This window comes from Thunnus thynnus, chromosome 13 (genome assembly GCF_963924715.1).
Source record: "Thunnus thynnus chromosome 13, fThuThy2.1, whole genome shotgun sequence".
Classification (NCBI taxonomy): Eukaryota; Metazoa; Chordata; class Actinopteri; order Scombriformes; family Scombridae; genus Thunnus; species Thunnus thynnus.
In genome coordinates this window covers 5,147,334-5,165,940 of record NC_089529.1, presented here as the reverse complement: position 1 = coordinate 5,165,940, position 18,607 = coordinate 5,147,334, and the positions used below count along the sequence as shown (strand labels likewise).

Genomic DNA, 18,607 nt, shown 5'->3' with positions numbered 1-18,607 from the left:
AAATCCATTGTTCAATAAAGCATAAAAAATGCTACATGTTACAAATGTTGCATCCAGCGATGTAATTTCATCATAAAAAAGTGAAAATAGTAAACTATAGTTTATAATGTGACAACATAAAAAACAATACACTCACTGAAAAAGTACTCACAGTGTATCATTTTTGGTTTCAAGTTTCTTCAGTTTGCAATTTAATGTTATATTTAACATACAATTGCTGTATTAATAGGTTTACTTTTACTTCTACTGCTTCTTATCAGTTAATTATATGAGGTTTTTTTTTCAAAGATGGACTGAGAGATTGAGCTAACAAGAAAAAAGGTCATGATAGATAAGTGGATAAAAAATGTCAGTAACTTGCTGAAAGTTTATCACAGTGATCACAGTGAGACTGGTATGCAACATCATTTACATGCAGTAAGTTATCTACAATTCATGTTACATAAGCTACTGCTAATAATGGCTTGTTACAACCATATACTTTAAATGAAAGGAGGGTTTTATGAAGGATTCAGACTTTATTTTGTTGCATAAAGTATTAATTTGGAGAACGTTAACACTGTACTATTACATGGATTCTTCCATTGTGTAAGTCAAGATGTTATTATTGAAATTTCTCAGAATTTTAGGCCCAAGGTTATGTGATCCTTCTGTGGTTTACCACATGACTGTGCATATTTGTATAGTGACGCTCATTACAACCACCAGGAACTTCTGCTGTTCATCCTCTACAAGCTTTTTGTCCACAAGGGGGCACCCAGCCTCCATCATGATCATTAATGCACAGTCCAGCTATAAATCAACAGTCAGTCAACAAATGGGTCATATTCAAGTAAAATTACGCTGAAAGTTGCACTTATCCAGTATCTACTCATTTTTCATGGCCTCTGATGCCAATAATATCAATTATAGAAATAATTTCAGATAGATTCTTGAGTTCACACAGCTGTTTAAAGCTAACATTGGTGTAAACACACTTGGTGCTAATCAGACAATTATTGATGGATTGAATGGATGATTGTCTACACTACTCAAGCTTTTGACAAAGATATGTTGAAACACATTAAGGTTGGTTTTTATGATAGAATAGTTGTGAACATAAGCTATTGTGGTTGATTCTGAAGAGCTTTTTATTTTAATTGGATTTTTACCCCCTTTTTAAAAAAAATTAAAACATCCATGTGGTCATATTACTTCATAATAATATTAATAATAGCAATTGCCCACCCTTGCACACCACTGATTACCATGCAGCAGTGGCTATGATCAGGAAAATACCAGAACCAGAGTATGTAGTAAAAATAATTTCATTTTATTGAAATATTTTACAAAAAAATACAAAGCACAAATCACACAGGCTGTGTAAGGTCCATGAACACACACAATAAATAGAATGTAAAACATCACACAACACAAATGCAGCCTTGTTCAACATTAGAAAACAAATGAAGAGTCAAGTCAAAAAAGGTAGGAGGTGGAAGTGTAACAGGTATGCTTACGTCTCCAGCAAAAGATAACAAGCACCAGAACACACGACCAAAAACTGCTGAGCAGAGGCAAAGGCCCAGCCATGTTTCCACAGTATACAAAAACACACGGCATTCATATTTAAAACACAAATAAAAAACATACAACTGAAGACTGAATGACTGAAAATTTGCATTAAGGACCAATAATCTGAATACTCAAGCACACTGAATTCAGTTATCCAAATAAAGATACACGTTTAAAATTGAGCTAAAACTTGTAACTTTAAACCCTAAAAGGGGTCAAATACATTTAAATCTCTTACAAAGAGAGAGCAAAAGAGATACACTGACAATGCTGAGTTTGTCTAAACACCAATCTGATTAATAACCTAGTCTTTCCCCAGCTTATTATAATCAAGTAGCTCTGTGACCTCTGAGAAAAACTCAGATAACAAATATTTTCTACTAAATAAGGCTTCTGATTTATTAGTCTCTTTCTTGCATAGGGTTCCTGAATAATAAACTAACCAAAACTGCAGGCTTAAAACACTGATACTGTTAATACCATCCCTGTCCTTCTTAGTCTCCTTTTGATCTAAAATCAGGGACCTCCAGAGGCACAGTAGACCAAATATCCTGTTTGTATTGCTGTGACATCAACTTAGCTCTCACACATAAGGGCAACAAAAGTTAACATTGGACAGGAAAGAAAAAATGAAAAAGATAAATAAAACTAATCGTAAATCATACACTGTGTATACAAGAACAAATCATTTCCACAGCATCACCTTTAGAGTAAAAATCTATGTTTCATTACCACACACATTGAACCAAACCTAGAAGTAAATCACTAAGCCACATTTTAAATCAGTTTGGTATTGCATCTTGCTCTGTTAATGGAATCTATATCAGCCAAATGCTTGCAGTTCACATATAGAACAAATACAGACTTTGGTTTGGCAGCTGGATTTCTTTTCCAGTAGTTTCAACTTTCCTCTTCCAATAACGCCCATCCAGCGTATAGCCATACATACAACTTGTGCTTGACCACTATACAGACAATAACAGCTTTGCACTAAATATCAAGTAAATCTCACCAGCAATAATAGAGAAAAAAAACAGAATAGGTATAACTTTAAGCCATTGAGAGGGTATATTAACTGATATTTCTACTTAATACTTGTCATACAACTGTTACCAAGTATTAGATCATGGACACTCTCAAAATAGTCATCACATCACAAACAAAAAACTGCACAGCTAGTATAGCTTTGGTAACTTTCACACTCTGATTTGTCTTTGTTGCAGTGATGCTGTAGGGTACTTTTGGGTGTTGTCTTGCACTTGCTCATGCTATTTTCTAGATAAGACTTGATCAATATGTTACAATTTTAAAGGTGTTATTTTAAAGGAATTCGGCAAAGCTTTGTCACTGTCAGTATGTATAATTATTGGCATTTTCTTTAGCAGAAGAAGTTCATTACTATCGAATCTACCTGATATATACAGTTGTAAATTCTTCTGAAGACCACAGTTTACAAATAATCATGTTAAATTTGGGCAGTTTGAATGCAAATCGATAACTCGTTTCAAGCCGTTATATTGCCAGTGTGCAGCTGCAGACGAAGCTTAAACCATGTTAGCGCTTTATGTTAGAACGGTAATTAAACACTAATGCTGGCAGTGCCTTAAAGTATGAATAAGACTGACACCATCCAGCTACTCTGCATTAAGTATTCATCAGAGCCATGTTATAAAATACTGTAACTCTCCTCAACAGAGAACCATCAGATAGCATATGGAGGAGCATTAAGCAGTGCTAAAACCCATATTTGAATATCCGCATATGACATAATCAGAAGAAAAAAAAAAAGCTTAAGAGGATATATCTACAGAAAATGAAACAATGAAAACTGAAATTTTGGACAGCAAAATAAACAAAACTAAATAAAACCAACAGCTACCGTTTTTGTGAAATTATGTAGAAAAGGAGTTTCTCAGTCTGTATTAAGGTAAATCTTCAAAGGATCATGTCCAGTAAGAACATGTCCTCATCGTGTACTGGGGCCAGATGACTCTAAGTACCCAGAAGACATGCTTACTGGGTACTTAGATTGGGTTGGGTAGAATTCAGGTCACATGCCAAACCAGCAATTTTTTTTTAAAAACTGCAAACCTTCATTAATCCTTGCATCATCACCGCAACCACGAGATCGGAGGCCATGTCAATGCAGCCCTTAATGCTGCCCTAATGCAGAGCTAAAAACTCAACATCATCGTAGTGTTGTAAAAGTCAGTCAGTATACATCAAGGCATTTTTCAGCCTCGCTGCAGCCAGCACGTGGAGGTGTTTTGTCAGCTTCCTCCCAGTAGCAGAGACAGGACAGACCTCCCGCTATCTTCCAGCACCTTACTCCACGGGGCTGCCACTGCTGCTGCTGCTGGCCTTCACCCCGGCCCTGCTAATGTGCAGCCAGGGCAGCTTGGCACAGTTCTTAAAGAGCTGCTCGATGGCGATGTGACGCACGTGTAACTCTGACGCCAACGAGTCTTTCTCCTGCACAGCCACAGTCAGCTCCTCGAAGACCTCTGGAGGGAGAGAGAGAGAAAAAAAATGAGAATCAGAGGTTTAATTCACACTCAAGGTCAACTTCTACACAGATAAACAAATGGGAGAAACAGATAAAAGGAAGTAAATCAATAATACTGATTACTGAAGGAGCAGAGAGCAAAGACAACATGACAGAAAAAACAAGCTTAAGATAACACCCCCCCCCCCCACACACACACACACACAAAAAAACAGAGTCAAACAACTAATAACTTCAGTAATGTGCAGTGTTATGCAGCTGAGAAACTCTCATTTAAACTAGTTTATAGACACTTCTAATACAACAACAACTGTAGATCATTAACTCTTGGACATGTGTGGTGCTCCTTACATAATTAAGAATGAGCAATAACCTCCGTCTGTTCTGAGTAACACTATGAACACATGTGGAACTGACTGCTCCTAAAGGGTGACTAAGAGTGTGTAGACCAGGCCCCCCACTAGACATCATTTCGTCAGAGGACATTTCACATTAGCTCATGTAATCTTCCTCTCGACACTGGCCGGAGTGACAACTTGACTCATCTGAACCCTCACACTAGCAGACTGAAGATGAAAATATTATGGCTCCATCAGCCGTCCCATGGGTGGTGGTTGCTTGGCCTTACTGATAAAAATCTGATAACATCTGCTTGTGTTGGATATGCAAACATTTCTGTTGCTTGAGATGAGATGCTCTTAGCTTGGCCGTAACTGTGTGTAGCAAACAAAAGGTCTAACTGGTGAAGAATGGAGTGAACAGACAGGCAGGGTATGCATGAACAAGCACTACACAGTGCCCAATTCAACACAGCTGGTCACATGAAAGGAGATGATGTGTTGACTAGAGATGCCTTCCAGTCCATATTAGCCCTGCTTTACTGAGTCTTTTCAGACCGAAAACAGACCTGTGTTATAACAAGGTTTAACCAAGGTTAAACTTTTTGCCAAACAACCCTGTGTTTTTTTGCCGGAACCATTGCGTTGGCACCCCTGCTGGATTGGCCTGACTATGCTGTAAGTTCAAAAAAAACTTTTAACTAATGAAGTTTTTTCCTGAGGGCACAGATTTCACGTGAGGATTTATTAGGGATGATAATTACAGATTGAATTGGACAAAAAATATTGATGATGGAGAGCACTTACTTTGAATCTGCATCAGTAGCTGGGCATTCAGCTGATGTAGCTCATCCACACTCATTTTAGTCACTAAAAGAAAAAAACAGCTGTGATTAGAATGTGTGGAAGGTACAGAATGTCAATTTCTCAGCTAATTACATCTGATTAAAAAACACTCAACTTGTGTAACTTGTTCATGTTTCAAATTGGGTAATGTGGCAAAGTATATGTGCTGGTTCCTTTAACCAGCACCCTGTATACTGGTTCATTACCTGTATACAGGAACACTCTGAGTAATATCAAAAGGAATGTGTTGCAGGAAAGCTCTGAGCTGTTCATGACCCGAACAAAAACAAATTCTATTAACAAACTAAAAGCAAAACTAAAGTGGTTACATATTCATGTAACAGCTAACTTTAACAATTTTTATTAGTTGCATGTACAATAGCAGGTTCAAGATTCAGAGCAGTGAGTAGTTGGAGTGTGAACCTGTGAAATTCAAGTCATCTTTCATTTAAAAGCACAGACTTTGAATTAAGGACCTTTAGACGGTTGAGAAAACAAAGAACATATCTCAAGGTCAAAGGAAAATTTTCTTTTCTCTGAAGAGATCATAGCAAAGAGGGAGACGAATGACAGAGAAAGTAAAAATGTATCTTGTCTTGTGTTACTATTCTGTCCTTTGCTTTTTCATGAATACATGCTCTGAGGGAACAGAAATCTCTGGACAGCAGAGATCACACTGAAGAGAGAGATGAGAGGCAGAGGAATGAAGTATTTCATTTTGATTGTCATTCACTATTGTCTACAACATCCTCTCTTCAAAAGAAGAAAAAAATGAAAGCTTGCACTACTGCTTCAGTTACACACTGATCAAACTAAAGTTGCAGCTAGAGACCACAAATTCCTTTTGGTAGAGAATTCAATTGATATGTGCTCACATTCATCTCTGCTGTGGCCCTGGTGTCTGTGCTGTGTCTGTCCTCCTGACGGTTGATTCCGGTTATGTAGACCTTTCCTGCCGTCACTGGACCAGACGTCACCTTGTGACTCCTGCAGCAGCCCGAGTTCCTCCGCTGTGTGGCATTCCAGCATCCCCATAGTGTAATCAGGCAGCCCTGTTGCTTTGCCTGTTTCCCAGTGGGGTGCGTAGCGGGGCACCTGGGCATCTGACTGGGGCAGCAGCTTGCAGTCACTTTGCTGGCTGTAACAAAGAAGCTTGGCCCCCCGTCGGCTGGGGCCATTGGAGGAGACAGAGTCTTTGTTCTGGGCATACTGGATGATGCGGTTCAGTTTCTGGCTGAGGGCCAGCTTCATGCCCTCGTAGGCACTTCTGGAGACCTTGGAACGTGACAGCTTCTGGTTGGCAATGAGGTGGTATTTCTCAAAGCAGTCTCTGTGGCCGCGCAGGGACTTTGAGTGCAACAAGGTAGCAGAGGACACACCTGCATTCACAAATAAATAACATAAAGGAATGAGTCAATAGGTCAAATACAACTACAGATAACAGCAACATAGAGATTCAAAGATCCAGGGCCTAACCCATAAAAAAAGAAACATGATAAAATTGATAAGTCATCTCTATAGTTAGTGAGAAATGCAGCACTGACTCATTGAATTTGTCAGAGCAAATAAAAGTAAACCAGAATGAAACAAGCTAAAACTGGCAGATTGACCTATTGCGATCTCTCTGTGAAAGCTGCTTAGTGTGCAGTGGATTAGCTAGCGCTGCGTTGAGATGGCAGGGATAATAGATCAACCCAGTCTCAACGCAAACACATGCATATTTGGATTTTTTTTTTTTACTGAGCAACAGTAGAGAGGTAGGTACACAGAGTGGTCTCTGTCCACATGAAACAACATTTCATTTACATTAATTGACAATGATTTCAATATACCTGTACCTGTCAAACAATGTGAAAGATGCAAACACAATTTGAAAGTGTCCACTCTGTCTTATTTTTCATCCTGCATAAACACATACACAGGACATAAGTCTTTCAATAGACGGTGAACTTTGGTCCCTGAAACAAAACCATCCAATCCTTCTCATCTTAAAGGGAAAGGGGGGAAAAACAACTTGACTACATGGGCAGATGTTCTCCGATTCAGACTACATTCCTGGAAAGTAAAGCAATGCTTCCTGGATCCAGTCAAAACAGGTCACACTGTAACCAATTTAGCATGCACAGAGGAAATTAACATGTAGTAAGTGGACTAAAATTAAAATAACCTCCGAGTAAAATGGGCCAAAGCCTTATTTTGTGAACTCGGCTTGATAAACAAAGAGAAACTGAAGGTGAAAGAGAGCGAGAATTAAAACTGTGTGTGTGGAGGAGATAGTGGATGAGGCTGAAGTGAGAGCGTGCTGCACAGCCATTCGTGTGAAGGCCTTCTCACGACCGACATTTCACAACAGACATACAGTACATGTTGGAACCTGAGGTGAGGAGATTAGTCACTGTAGTCCATATAGACTTAAGAGCTCACTTAGATAGCTTTACCTCACATGCCGATCTCAGCGATTTACCAGAACAGACGAGCAAAGGAAACCACAGGTCATCACTTAACACCACATGACCACAAAACAACAGGTACACACATATACAGACTGTTCATGTTTGCTGTGGTCGCCAGGACCTTTCTACAGTTACACTCACACAAAACTTTGTTGAGTCTTACAGTTAAACCATCCTGAGGAGAGACTGTGCTCAATTTGCTTTGAGACGTTTAGGCCAAAATATAAATTAAGTCAAAAACAGAAAAGACTCCTGAGCGTTGATATGTCAAACTTTCTTTAAAAACCACATTAAAGCAAAACCTCCTACAAGAATCACTTCAGCAGACTTGCTAAAGTTGTTTGAAGACTGGCTTTTTAAATAAACTTGACTTGAAAAAGAATGAAGAGAAAAATCAGTTTTAAGCGCGATTTTGTAGTCAGGACTTGTTCAGTTTCATTGCTTTGCATGTCTATAGAGAGCTTGCTGTATGGCTGCAGGAAAAAAGTAAATAGTCCATACCTAATCTGGGACAGTCAGCATTAATGGATCTTATATGCCTCAGTACATAGGAAGGTTTTAGACCATTACACAACTGTGTGCGCAGAAACCTATTCTTAGCCTCTGCCTGTTTGTGTTCTGACCCAAGTGCCTAGAAAGACAAGCCTTTACAATGAATAGATTAGTCTTGTGAAGGAACCACATATAGGGCATGCGAGTCAAGTGTGTGAGCACACTGCCTGTCAAACAACCATGTTATAATCCGATCAGTCCCAGTCTTTGGACTACCACAAAAACACACTGACTACCACTTGCCTAGTGGAAAAAATTATTGGCCCACAACCAGGGCAGTGCACCACCAGCCAAAGACCTCACTCCAGCTAAGCAGCTTAGCACTACTGTCTTTCATGGCTGCACACATAAGCACAAGCACACACACAGACTATTCACTGGAGGTGAATCGACATTGTTCAGCTGTGACAGCTGGAGACATTAAGCACAACACTGATGACCAATAGGCTTGTTTTTTCCTGTTCTTTTGTGATGGAGCCAAGGTTAGTCTGTCATTCAGTTCAACAATTAACAAAGACAAAGCACAGACTCATGCTTAGTTCTGATAGACAAATGTAAAATATAAACATCTGCTGTCATTCAGTTTTCAGTTGTTCCTGAGAGCAAATATCAATTATGATACACCAATCAGAAATCAATCAGATCCAGGTTAGTTGAACAAGAAATAATACTTCTGATATAAAAAAAAAGAAAGTGATGTTAAAACTATGCTTCACAATGTTCAGAAATCCAATGGGGATCATCTTTGACTATCTCTCCCGTACAAAATAAGAGACACCTTTGTGAGGTGTGTAATAGTCAACAAAGTCACAAAGTTTTGTTGACAGGGGAAATCAAAAAATTTTGTTAAAGAAAGGTTTAGAAACTAGTGGAGCTGAGTTACAGTGAAGCTGGTTCACCACAACCCAGAGGAAGATTGATGCCTGTTAGGCTGGATAACTCTTGATAGTGAAGTGACCACAGGAACAGTCCAAACATATAATAATCCTCAAGCTGTAGAGAGATGACATCCCTCTGTTATTTATAGTCCTACTCTATATTTAGTGGCTACATTTTGGCCACATTTTTCACCCAAAATTCACTCAAACTCTCCAACTCTCACGCTGCACACTTGGTCTTGTGGTTGCTGTCATGGAAAGAAAACTCTTCCCAAACTTTTGACGATTTACATCTCTCTTCGTAGCATTTTTGCATGCATGTTTGCAGAGCATACTACATACACTGTTCTATTTTACATTCAAGTGCAATAAACAAAGCAGAACATTTCTGTTTGCATGGAGCTACCTTTTTTCTGCCTTGGTTTTGCTCTGAACTGCACGTGTGTGTGCTGGGCAAGGATACTCGATCCTTGACACACTTTGGACGGCTGAGAGCTGGTACCAGGGATTTGGGACAGAGGTCACCGGTGGTAAGGTGTCAAACAGAGCTGCGTGGCACAGCTTAGAAGAATGTGTTGTCAGCAGCTGCATGGGCCAACTTAGATACCAACATAGAAGTCACATGAACAACAGTGAACTCAATGACATGTGAACTCAAACCACCTGTTTAGCAATGTAAGTATACAGAACAAAGCAACATGGTGATTGCCCATCTACAGCATATTATATGGTGTTAACAGTATCACTAGTTAATTATGCCTCCTATCCTACCTCTGTCCTCTCCAGGCAAGATACCATGAAATCCCTCGTAAATATGTACCAAAGATTAACTGGTTAACTATTAACCACGATTTAAAACACCTAGCTACAGCTACACCTAGTGTTTCTGTTCTCACTCTCAAAAAAGGGACATCATGGTGTGTTATTTTTCTATGAACAATGGATGTACTGTGAGTAAAATTAAATTAAACTAGACTAGAATTGTGTTAAAAAAATGTCCGTAGGCGCAACCGGCAGACTGCAAACTGAAGTTCTACCATTGAACCAAAACAAACCTGGTATACCAGCTTAAAATGCTGTGCTGCAACAAGTTCAGGTATGCAAAGTTACACAGGCTGTCATGAGAACAGCTCCCTTCATTTGTGTTTGAGTGGGGCTCAGTTAGCTAAAGGAGATGAAAAGTGTTCTGGCAATGACTGAGGGACCCAACATTGAAGTGTTGTATCCACCAAAAAAATGCCTTAAACCATAAGTGTGGGGTATTTTGGATAAATAAAGAATGGACAGGGGGTTGTTCAACAATACAAATCTATAATTTGTAAAACTTGCCACTGCAAAAGGAAACTGTGATTTTTCCTCAGACTATAATCGTACCATCAAAATCTATCATCGTTGCATCCCTAATAGATAAACAATAGATCAACTTTCCTTTGCTGTGGCTGTAGTCTGTCATTACCATCCTGCATGTACATCACTCCAAAGCGGTACAAGATAAGATTGTATAGAAGCAGCTGCTGACAGTGACTATATATCACATTCTACAGTATGGTTTACACTATGTAAATAAGTTAGTGAATAATGCAGTTAAGAGGTTCACCAACATGTGGTGAAAAAGCTAATTATTTCAGAGTTGGAGACAATAAAGACCTCATGAGACAATTTATCTATATTTGTGGGGTTAATGTAGACTATAATCTCTGCCTATTTATTTATACTAGTGACAGATTCACATAGAAAGCAGCCCATTATACTTGACCTTGAAAAGCATTATAGTACTAAATAAGAGGACTCAGCACTGTAGAACATACAGTAGGTTCAACACTATTCTGGACCATTACTGTGTTCAAACATACAGCTTCCACAGGCAGCAACCTAATTATGCCTCTCTATACACCCCAGGGTGAAGAGGTCACCCACAATGAATGGGCTGTTTATAGGAGCATGCTACAATAGCCCCTGTAGAGCAGCAACCACAATCAGCACCAACTGCATCATTCCAGCCTCTTGAGCTGTAGGAATTTTCTGTTTTTCACTCTTAGCTGCTTGTGGTCCAAACCCAGCTGGTAATATTACCAGACCTCAGCAAATATTCTGTCTGCATAATGTAAGCAGATAAAGGGAAGGGTGCTGGGATTTAGCTTAACCTGGAAGCTCAGCAGACGTCTTGTCTGACAAGGAGCCATGGACACCAAAAGCAATAAAGTTAACTGCTGGTGTGAGAGGGTGGAGAGGTTAGAGGTTACAATACACAGGCTAAAGTGTCAGATCTCTCAGTTGGTTATAAAGCACAGTTTGTCACATCCAATAAAGCCAGTTCATTTAGAAAAGCCCTACTCTAGTCTGATTAGGCTGCACTGAGCAGTGAGACCCAAACAGTTAAGTTTGACAGATGTGAAACCAAAGAAAAAAAACATTTCACAGTGAAACAATGTATTGCCAACTTCCTACTGACATTATGAAAAAAACCCTTAAAAAAACCCTTCTGTACTTCACCTTGAAGTCAGTAGCTTTTTGGCCCCTCTTGGTGGTTTAAATACTTATTGGTATTTTGACTGACATGATAGATAACAGTCACATTTAATTTTGAGGGTAAACTTTTCTTTCAATGTGACTTTGCACAGAAGGAATGTGCAAACTAACTGCTTACTCTCATTTGAATGACACATCTGGCAACCAATAAAAACATAATGCACAAATGTTTTTGCATATTCTGATAAGCTATTCTTTTTCAGCTATGCAGTTTCTAAACTAAAACTGTAACTGCAAGCAACAGCTAGATGGGAGGTCTTGCGCTTTTGGCTACTTTCCACTTTATCACTATCATATAATTTTTGCTATCACAGTCATTATAGGGGTTGGGTTGGATGTCACGTTACACTGAGCAGTCGAGAAGCCTTCATAATGAAAATTCATCCAAAATACACCCATTCTTTTAGTTTGAAACAGTGATAGTCCTTCCACAGAAGACAAACATAACTGGAGACAGGCTGAACTGGCTGCTGGTGTTTTGGTGTGGGACTGCAGTTGTTCCCTTGTTCTCTGCTCTACTGTGTTGACGCTCAAGGCTGTGTAACCATGTGTAGTCCACACTCCACAGCTCAGATGGTGCAGAAAAAGAAAAAAAAGAAATGTCTAAAAGTAAGAAATGCCCAGTTAAGGCAGAGGTTGAATAATATATAAATAGCCACCATTTCTATGTGGTACTTTCTGATGGAACCAGCACACACAGGCTAAAGCAGTTTCCTCAGGAAACAACTACTTGGAGCTATAACAAAAGCTGCACTTCCTGAACATTCATCCTTCTTTGAACTGTGCTCAAACCTTTTGCTACAGACAGCCTTCACAGCTACTTCTGCACCTGGTGGTACTGTGGGTGACGCCTTGGTGGTAAACAACTCTGAGCCCTGTCAACATAAGCTTCTAGCTCAAAGCTCAAACATATATAATCTATTGGATTTTGGAGATGACAATAAATTGTTATTATTAGTGTCTCTTGGGGTTTATATTGACGTAAAGCACTGTCTAACTTCAACTGTGACTACTGTGTGTGTCAGTATCTGACGTGTAAACAGACACGTCTGAACATCCCCATTTCATGCAAACCTCAGAGCAGAGCTTGAGGAGGTTGTGGGTGGAAATGAATTCTTAAGTATGAGCAGTTAACTCATAATGCTCTCTGCTGCAACATAGCTAGACTGCTGCAGTGGCCAATTAGAAATAATCATCACTGCACCAACAATAATATGTTCACGATTTAAATATTTAATTATTATGTTTTAATGAAAATGAATGCAAAAAGGTTACACATGAACATTCAGTAATAATACCACAAAAGAGCAACTGGTTGAGTGATCTTTCCTCATATTGAAACCAGAAATGTCACTTGTCCTGCATGTTCCTCTTTACAAGCACAAACCTTTAGTTACCAATCATGTGGTAGCTCATCTACACAGCATCACTTGGTGATTAAAGTCATAATATATTTATAACATGCAAACATTGTATTTTTGGTATGTACTGTATTTACACATTTATATCTGGGACAAATGTTTCTCACCAGTTAGTCAACAAAAACTTAATTCACTCCTCCTTTCAGCAGGCAGCTATTCTAACTGGTGTGTGGCCTCTAGAGGACACTGCCTTTTACACACTAATCAAAGAAGGAACAAGGCATTGTAGATCATTTTTGGGGTGATGATATTTTATTTAAAAATGATAGTAAATTTACGTGATAATGGTTTCGTTTAAGCTGAATTTATGGAGAAAGTAATAAATACAGAGGGTCTTGATGTATGATATAACCATGGTTTGTACATAGCGATATGCTCTCCTAGTTTAAAAAAAAAAACAAAACAAGAAGCAATTCTGCTTCTATTGCTTCTAATAAATATTCAAAAACCAGCAGAGAGCAAGAAGGCAATGAATATTCAGCAGCAGCAGCAATTCACCCTTGAGATAGCATGATATGTTTTAGGACAGAAATGTGCTGGGAGGGTGTGTTTGTGTGTGTAATGGGTGATGAAGACCATTCCCTCCCCTTCATATTTTTTTGTGCACTCTGTCTGCTTGTGTGGTGATTAGACCTTTGTTCCTTTCTCCTTTAATGAAGGATGGCACAGGAGTATTTTAGCGATTAAGTCTACATGAGCAGTCAGCGGGCACACGGCTTGGCCTTAGTTTCCAATCAGCCGTGTCTAAAGTAGCCACATGCAGCTTGGCAAGCTCTCCTCCCACCAATGAAACACTCGGCTGCATCAGAAACACGTGCTTGTCTGACAACCCCCCTCTTCTTCCCCCCCAGACCCAACAGTTACATAACAGTCACTTCCTTGCCACACAGGCTACATCAAAACCTGTATCCTGAGAAAAACACAATGGTAATATTAATGTAGTGGAAAGAGTCTTATCTGACACGACCAACCCCAAGGGCACCTCAGTTTTGTCTAAACAGTGAAAAGCTTTGGGGACACATTTGCATAAATGCCCCACCAGCTACTGCCTACCTGAACATAGCATCCTAGCTGATAAATTAAATGGAGCGAGCAAGGACACCTCCAGTGAGCCAGACAAGCAATCCCTGCCTTTGAGGATCGCTGACAGTTTAACGGCCATATCTGTCAAAGGTTGGGTTACTCATTTTAAGACAGTTTTTACCTGTACATCCAAAGTGGATGTTACTGAGCAACAAAAGAAAAACACAAGATGACCCTGAAAACTGTACCTATTTAATTTTCAAGCATGCAACAGCCTGCACAGCATCAAGCTACTGAGGGGGCCATGTGCAAACAAGTGAAACAGAGTGGTACCACATGCTAGGTATTACACAGATCAATCATTAACTAAGGCTGTTTGTTTTTAATAAGTAAAAGGTATTCAAATATCTGGTATATTTAGGTTTCCACTCTATTGTATGTTCATGCCAGTACCCAGGCTGCATCCTCCGACCATATTTAGATTATCTTCCTGTTGAATGAGGATTAACGAGCTTGTAAGCACTCACTAACACAACTTCACAACTTTAAGTTAAGTACTATTTTAACAATGCTTATCTGAGACTGTGGCTGAAGACTCTTTTTACGGCACACAAATAACAGTGCACTTAATCAATACCCCTACATTCATTCTTATACCATGACCAGGGTTTTCCCTGCCTATCTAACTCAATGGTGGGCCACCTTTGTATTACTGGCCACTGCCTTGGTTGAAAATCCCAGCATGTGATGTTGACAGAATGAAAAAGGCGGAACTCAATTGCAACTCAACCGGACAGTCTAGAGCGTGCATACGCTAGAGTAATCTTGTAGTTCATCTTCACAAAAGGCAGCAGTTGCAAGTGTTTTTTGAATTAATGACCAAATAATTACCATTGAAAATTTAACACCTATGGACACTTTTGTCTGTCAATCATTATTTTTTCTCTTATGTGCAAGACACTCTAAAGGTGCGCAACCGCATGCACAAACTGCATGCACCACACCATGTACATTCTCCCGCCTTTGCCACCTTTGTCTCAAAAAAATCCAGAGAAAACCCTGCATGACAGAATGGATCTATAAATCTTTCATGCATATGCATTTACACCCATTTACAACAGGATGATAAACCATTCTGGGAGCTCTTAGTCGGCTATATGATGCTGTTTTACAAGTCGTACACAATAATACTGCACAGAGATGAACACACACACACTTCTCCATTGCAGAAAAGAGCCTTTGTGGATCTATGAGATGAGTGCCGAAAGAGAGCCATATCTAATCCCTTCAGATTCCCCATTCTTCTTCAAATAGGCCACTCATTAATTAAGAGATGAAAAAACTTCAAACACATGCTCTTGAGTTAGAGTGGCACATCAAACGGGAGAATCACAGTGGCCTGCTTTAGTGAGGGCTTTGGTCGTACAGGCCCAGTACCTTGCACATACACTTTATCTTATATGTTGTTCCATAAGAGGATAAAAGAAGTGTTTGTGGATGGCAAATAAATGAGACAATAACAAATCTTAAAGGTTCTAAGGTTGTATTACAGCTCCTGGTGAAAGTGCACATTCGCTATGATGGGAAGTGATGATCAAAAAGAATCCAGATGCTCCTGCAAAAGTGATTTATTGTGTGATCCAATTGCTGGAGACTCTTGGCAGCTCAGACCAGTGCTGATCTATCCGCCCAAGATTGCTTCTATATGACGCCAGCCAGTGAAACTGCTGGAGATGAATTTTAATTCTGAATCCTGTCAGACAGACATCAATGAGTGTGTTTGTGTGTGTGTTCAGGAGTTAAAAAGCTTTGATGTGGAGAGGTCACCTTGTGGTTAGAAAATAATTCTTAAGGAGGAACACTCCATACTGTAACCTACAGGTTGCTTTCAAAGATTAGCTAGCACAAACATATCGTCTGTATGTGATGAGCTCAATTTCTCCTCCGTTTTTTTTCTCACTTTTCCTGCTCTTCACTCTAGTGAGCAAACAAGAAAGAGTTGCATTACCTTCAATGCTGAGTTCGAAGCAGACATGGCAGAAAGATAAGGTCCCTGTTTCCGTCTCTAGCTTGCAGACACTGCAGATATTGTCATCGTTCAGATCAATGTTCACAAACTGCTCTTCTTCATCCATGGTGCCTCTGGGGGAAAAACTGTGAAATAGAGCACATGGCTAAATACCAGGAGCTTGTGCAACCTCCAAGCTCTTTTTTGCTAATTAGGTCACACTTTCAAATAAACTTATTAAAAATGCATTTTTTCTTAGTGTCAGCAAGGGGAATAGTTATGGTTCAGATTATTTTTGGTACAGAATACAGTTAAAGAGGCTGTTTTTAAAATGTTTCTGGACTGTGATGTTATTGATAAATGACCACACAAGCTGATAAAATGGTACAGATAACTGAAGACATGGCAGACTAAATCTTGGTCTTACAGGATAAGGACAGCCTCTCTCTAAACACTGTGCCACCTTGCTATTGTCTCATGACATTAAACACAATCTGATGTCATCCAAGAACAGCATTAATCTTAGCAGGCATATCTTAAAACAGAAGTTATCTCTATGGAGAAAGAGCAGATTTTTCAAGACTGGATTCACATATACAGTGGGTTAAAATGATGACATTGGTTTATGTACGGTAACAAGTATGGAAAGTTACTCCAAATACAAACACCTAGACCACACTATATTCAAAACTAGACGTTGGAAGCTGATTTACATTCATAAACTGACAAAAAGCCTCAGCTGTTACAAAGCAAAACAGTTTCAGGAACTAAAGGACGCCTTTTTCTCAGAACGTTTAGTAATATCGGTGTCAGTGTGGCAATATCAAATCACAAGACAACATATTGAGGTGTCTGTATCATTCATCTGTCCAACCACTTCCCCTCAGAATATACAACACTTAACAGATTGAAATTTAAATTCTCCTACTCTGCCAATCACATTAAAAAGGCTATTAAAAGCTGCTTAATCCAACAGGCAGTCTGGTAGATGGCAGGTACCCATTTTCCACTTGACTCAAAGACAGAGTGTATGTCCTTTGGGAAAACTTATTACACTGTGAGAGCTAAGAAAGGGTGAACCTTTGGCACAAAATGAAAGTAAAAGGCAGACATTTGCTTTAAGAAAAACATCATTTCAGTGCTGTTGGTTTTTCAAAAAACAAAACAGACTTCACATCTCCTCTTGTGAAATGCCACAAGTTATGTAAAGCAGTGGTTCCCAACCTTTTTGGCTTGTGACCCCTTAAAATAAAGCAAAGTCTACCTGGGACCCCTCGTCACATGTTGCATCGTCTACCAGTTAAGTTACCAATTGTTGTTTTGATTCATAGGTTAATTGTTTTGTCCATAAAATGCCAGAAAATAGTGAAAAATACCCATTAATGTTCCCCACAGTCCAACGTTACATCTTCAAATGTCTAGTTTTGTCTGACTAACAGTCCAGACCCAAAGATTTTCAGTTTATCATCATGTCTGACAAAGAAAAGCGATACATCATCATATTTGAGAAGCTGAAACCAGCTCATTTTTGCTTTAAAAATTACTAAAATAATTATTCAATTATCAAAACAATTGCTGATTAATCTTCTGCCCATCAATTAATTGATTAATCTACTAACGTTGCAGTTGAAATAAAGCAGAAATTAGAAGAAAGCTTGAAAAACAATTGTTTGTCCAAAATATGTTTTTTTTTCATTATCCTATCCTGTCATATCATCTCACGACCAATTGTTGGGGTCTCGGCCCCCAGGTTGGGAACCACTGATGTAAAGGATGCTACAGGTCGTGAGTACGGGATAACATATGGAGAGCTCTGCTTCCCTGCTGGTTTTTGAGAACATGAAAACCCTTCAAGTCAGAGGCAGCACAGAAAGAAAAACAGCATTAAAACAGCATTCTTTAACTGCACTGAAGGTTATTTTATCTGTTATCTGTCTGCTCATCCAGTTGTATCAGCAGACACTCAATGGTGGTTCAGAAGAATAGCTGGTCAGAGCAATAACGGTGTTGCATTAGAACTTTTGGATTCACATTGCTATATAGAGAAACGTTTACCATAACATATTTTTCTTCTGTTTATGAACGGCTTAAAAGGCCCGCTGCCTGTGGCATGTTAGTTAAGGCAGTTTACTGTAACTCGAGTGTCTGAACACACACCGTTAAACAAAATGCTCGCTAACAAGAAGTTAAGCTAGCCTCCGAGTGGCTCTGGTCTGGCTGATTCGTGACCGTTATTTGGCGTTGATAAACAGCACTATATCCAACCCAACGAGGGTGCCACTAGTATTTAAGGATACTCACCTTTATCTTAAAGAGGACCTTCGGACAGATATCCCTTTTGTTTGGGTCTTCTTCGCCCCGGTAAGCACACAAACATCAGACAACACTGCGCGTCACGTCACGGCAAAACCCACAGAAGCTGCAGGAACCTCTCTCCGTTCTCAGCGGAATGACCCACTAGTTCATGCGAGGGGTGAAAACAATCATCAGTAGTTTAAA

General features: G+C 39.3%; 1 protein-coding gene across 1 annotated transcript; it reads right to left on the bottom strand.

The window, feature by feature from the left end:
• Positions 1-1,291: 1,291 nt before the first annotated feature.
• Positions 1,292-18,557, bottom strand: c13h21orf91 (chromosome 13 C21orf91 homolog). The gene is made up of 5 exons (XM_067607414.1): positions 18,410-18,557; positions 16,109-16,254; positions 6,120-6,623; positions 5,206-5,268; positions 1,292-4,058 (listed from the first exon to the last, which is right to left on the bottom strand). The coding sequence occupies exons 2-5, from the start codon at positions 16,233-16,235 to the stop codon at positions 3,880-3,882; spliced, it is 873 nt and encodes a 290-aa protein (XP_067463515.1). The 5' UTR covers positions 16,236-16,254; positions 18,410-18,557; the 3' UTR covers positions 1,292-3,879.
• Between the last annotated feature and the right edge of the window lie 50 nt (positions 18,558-18,607).

Excerpts from the sequence above, each read along its gene's own strand:
- c13h21orf91 (XM_067607414.1), bottom strand. The coding sequence starts at position 16,235 with ATGGATGAAGAAGAGCAGTTTGTGAACATTGATCTGAACGATGACAAT. Across the intron at positions 6,624-16,108 it reads CTTCGAACTCAGCATTGAAG|GTGTGTCCTCTGCTACCTTG; the intron begins GTAATGCAACTC and ends TTGTGAATGCAG. Across the intron at positions 4,059-5,205 it reads GCTACTGATGCAGATTCAAA|AGGTCTTCGAGGAGCTGACT; the intron begins GTAAGTGCTCTC and ends CTCTCCCTCCAG.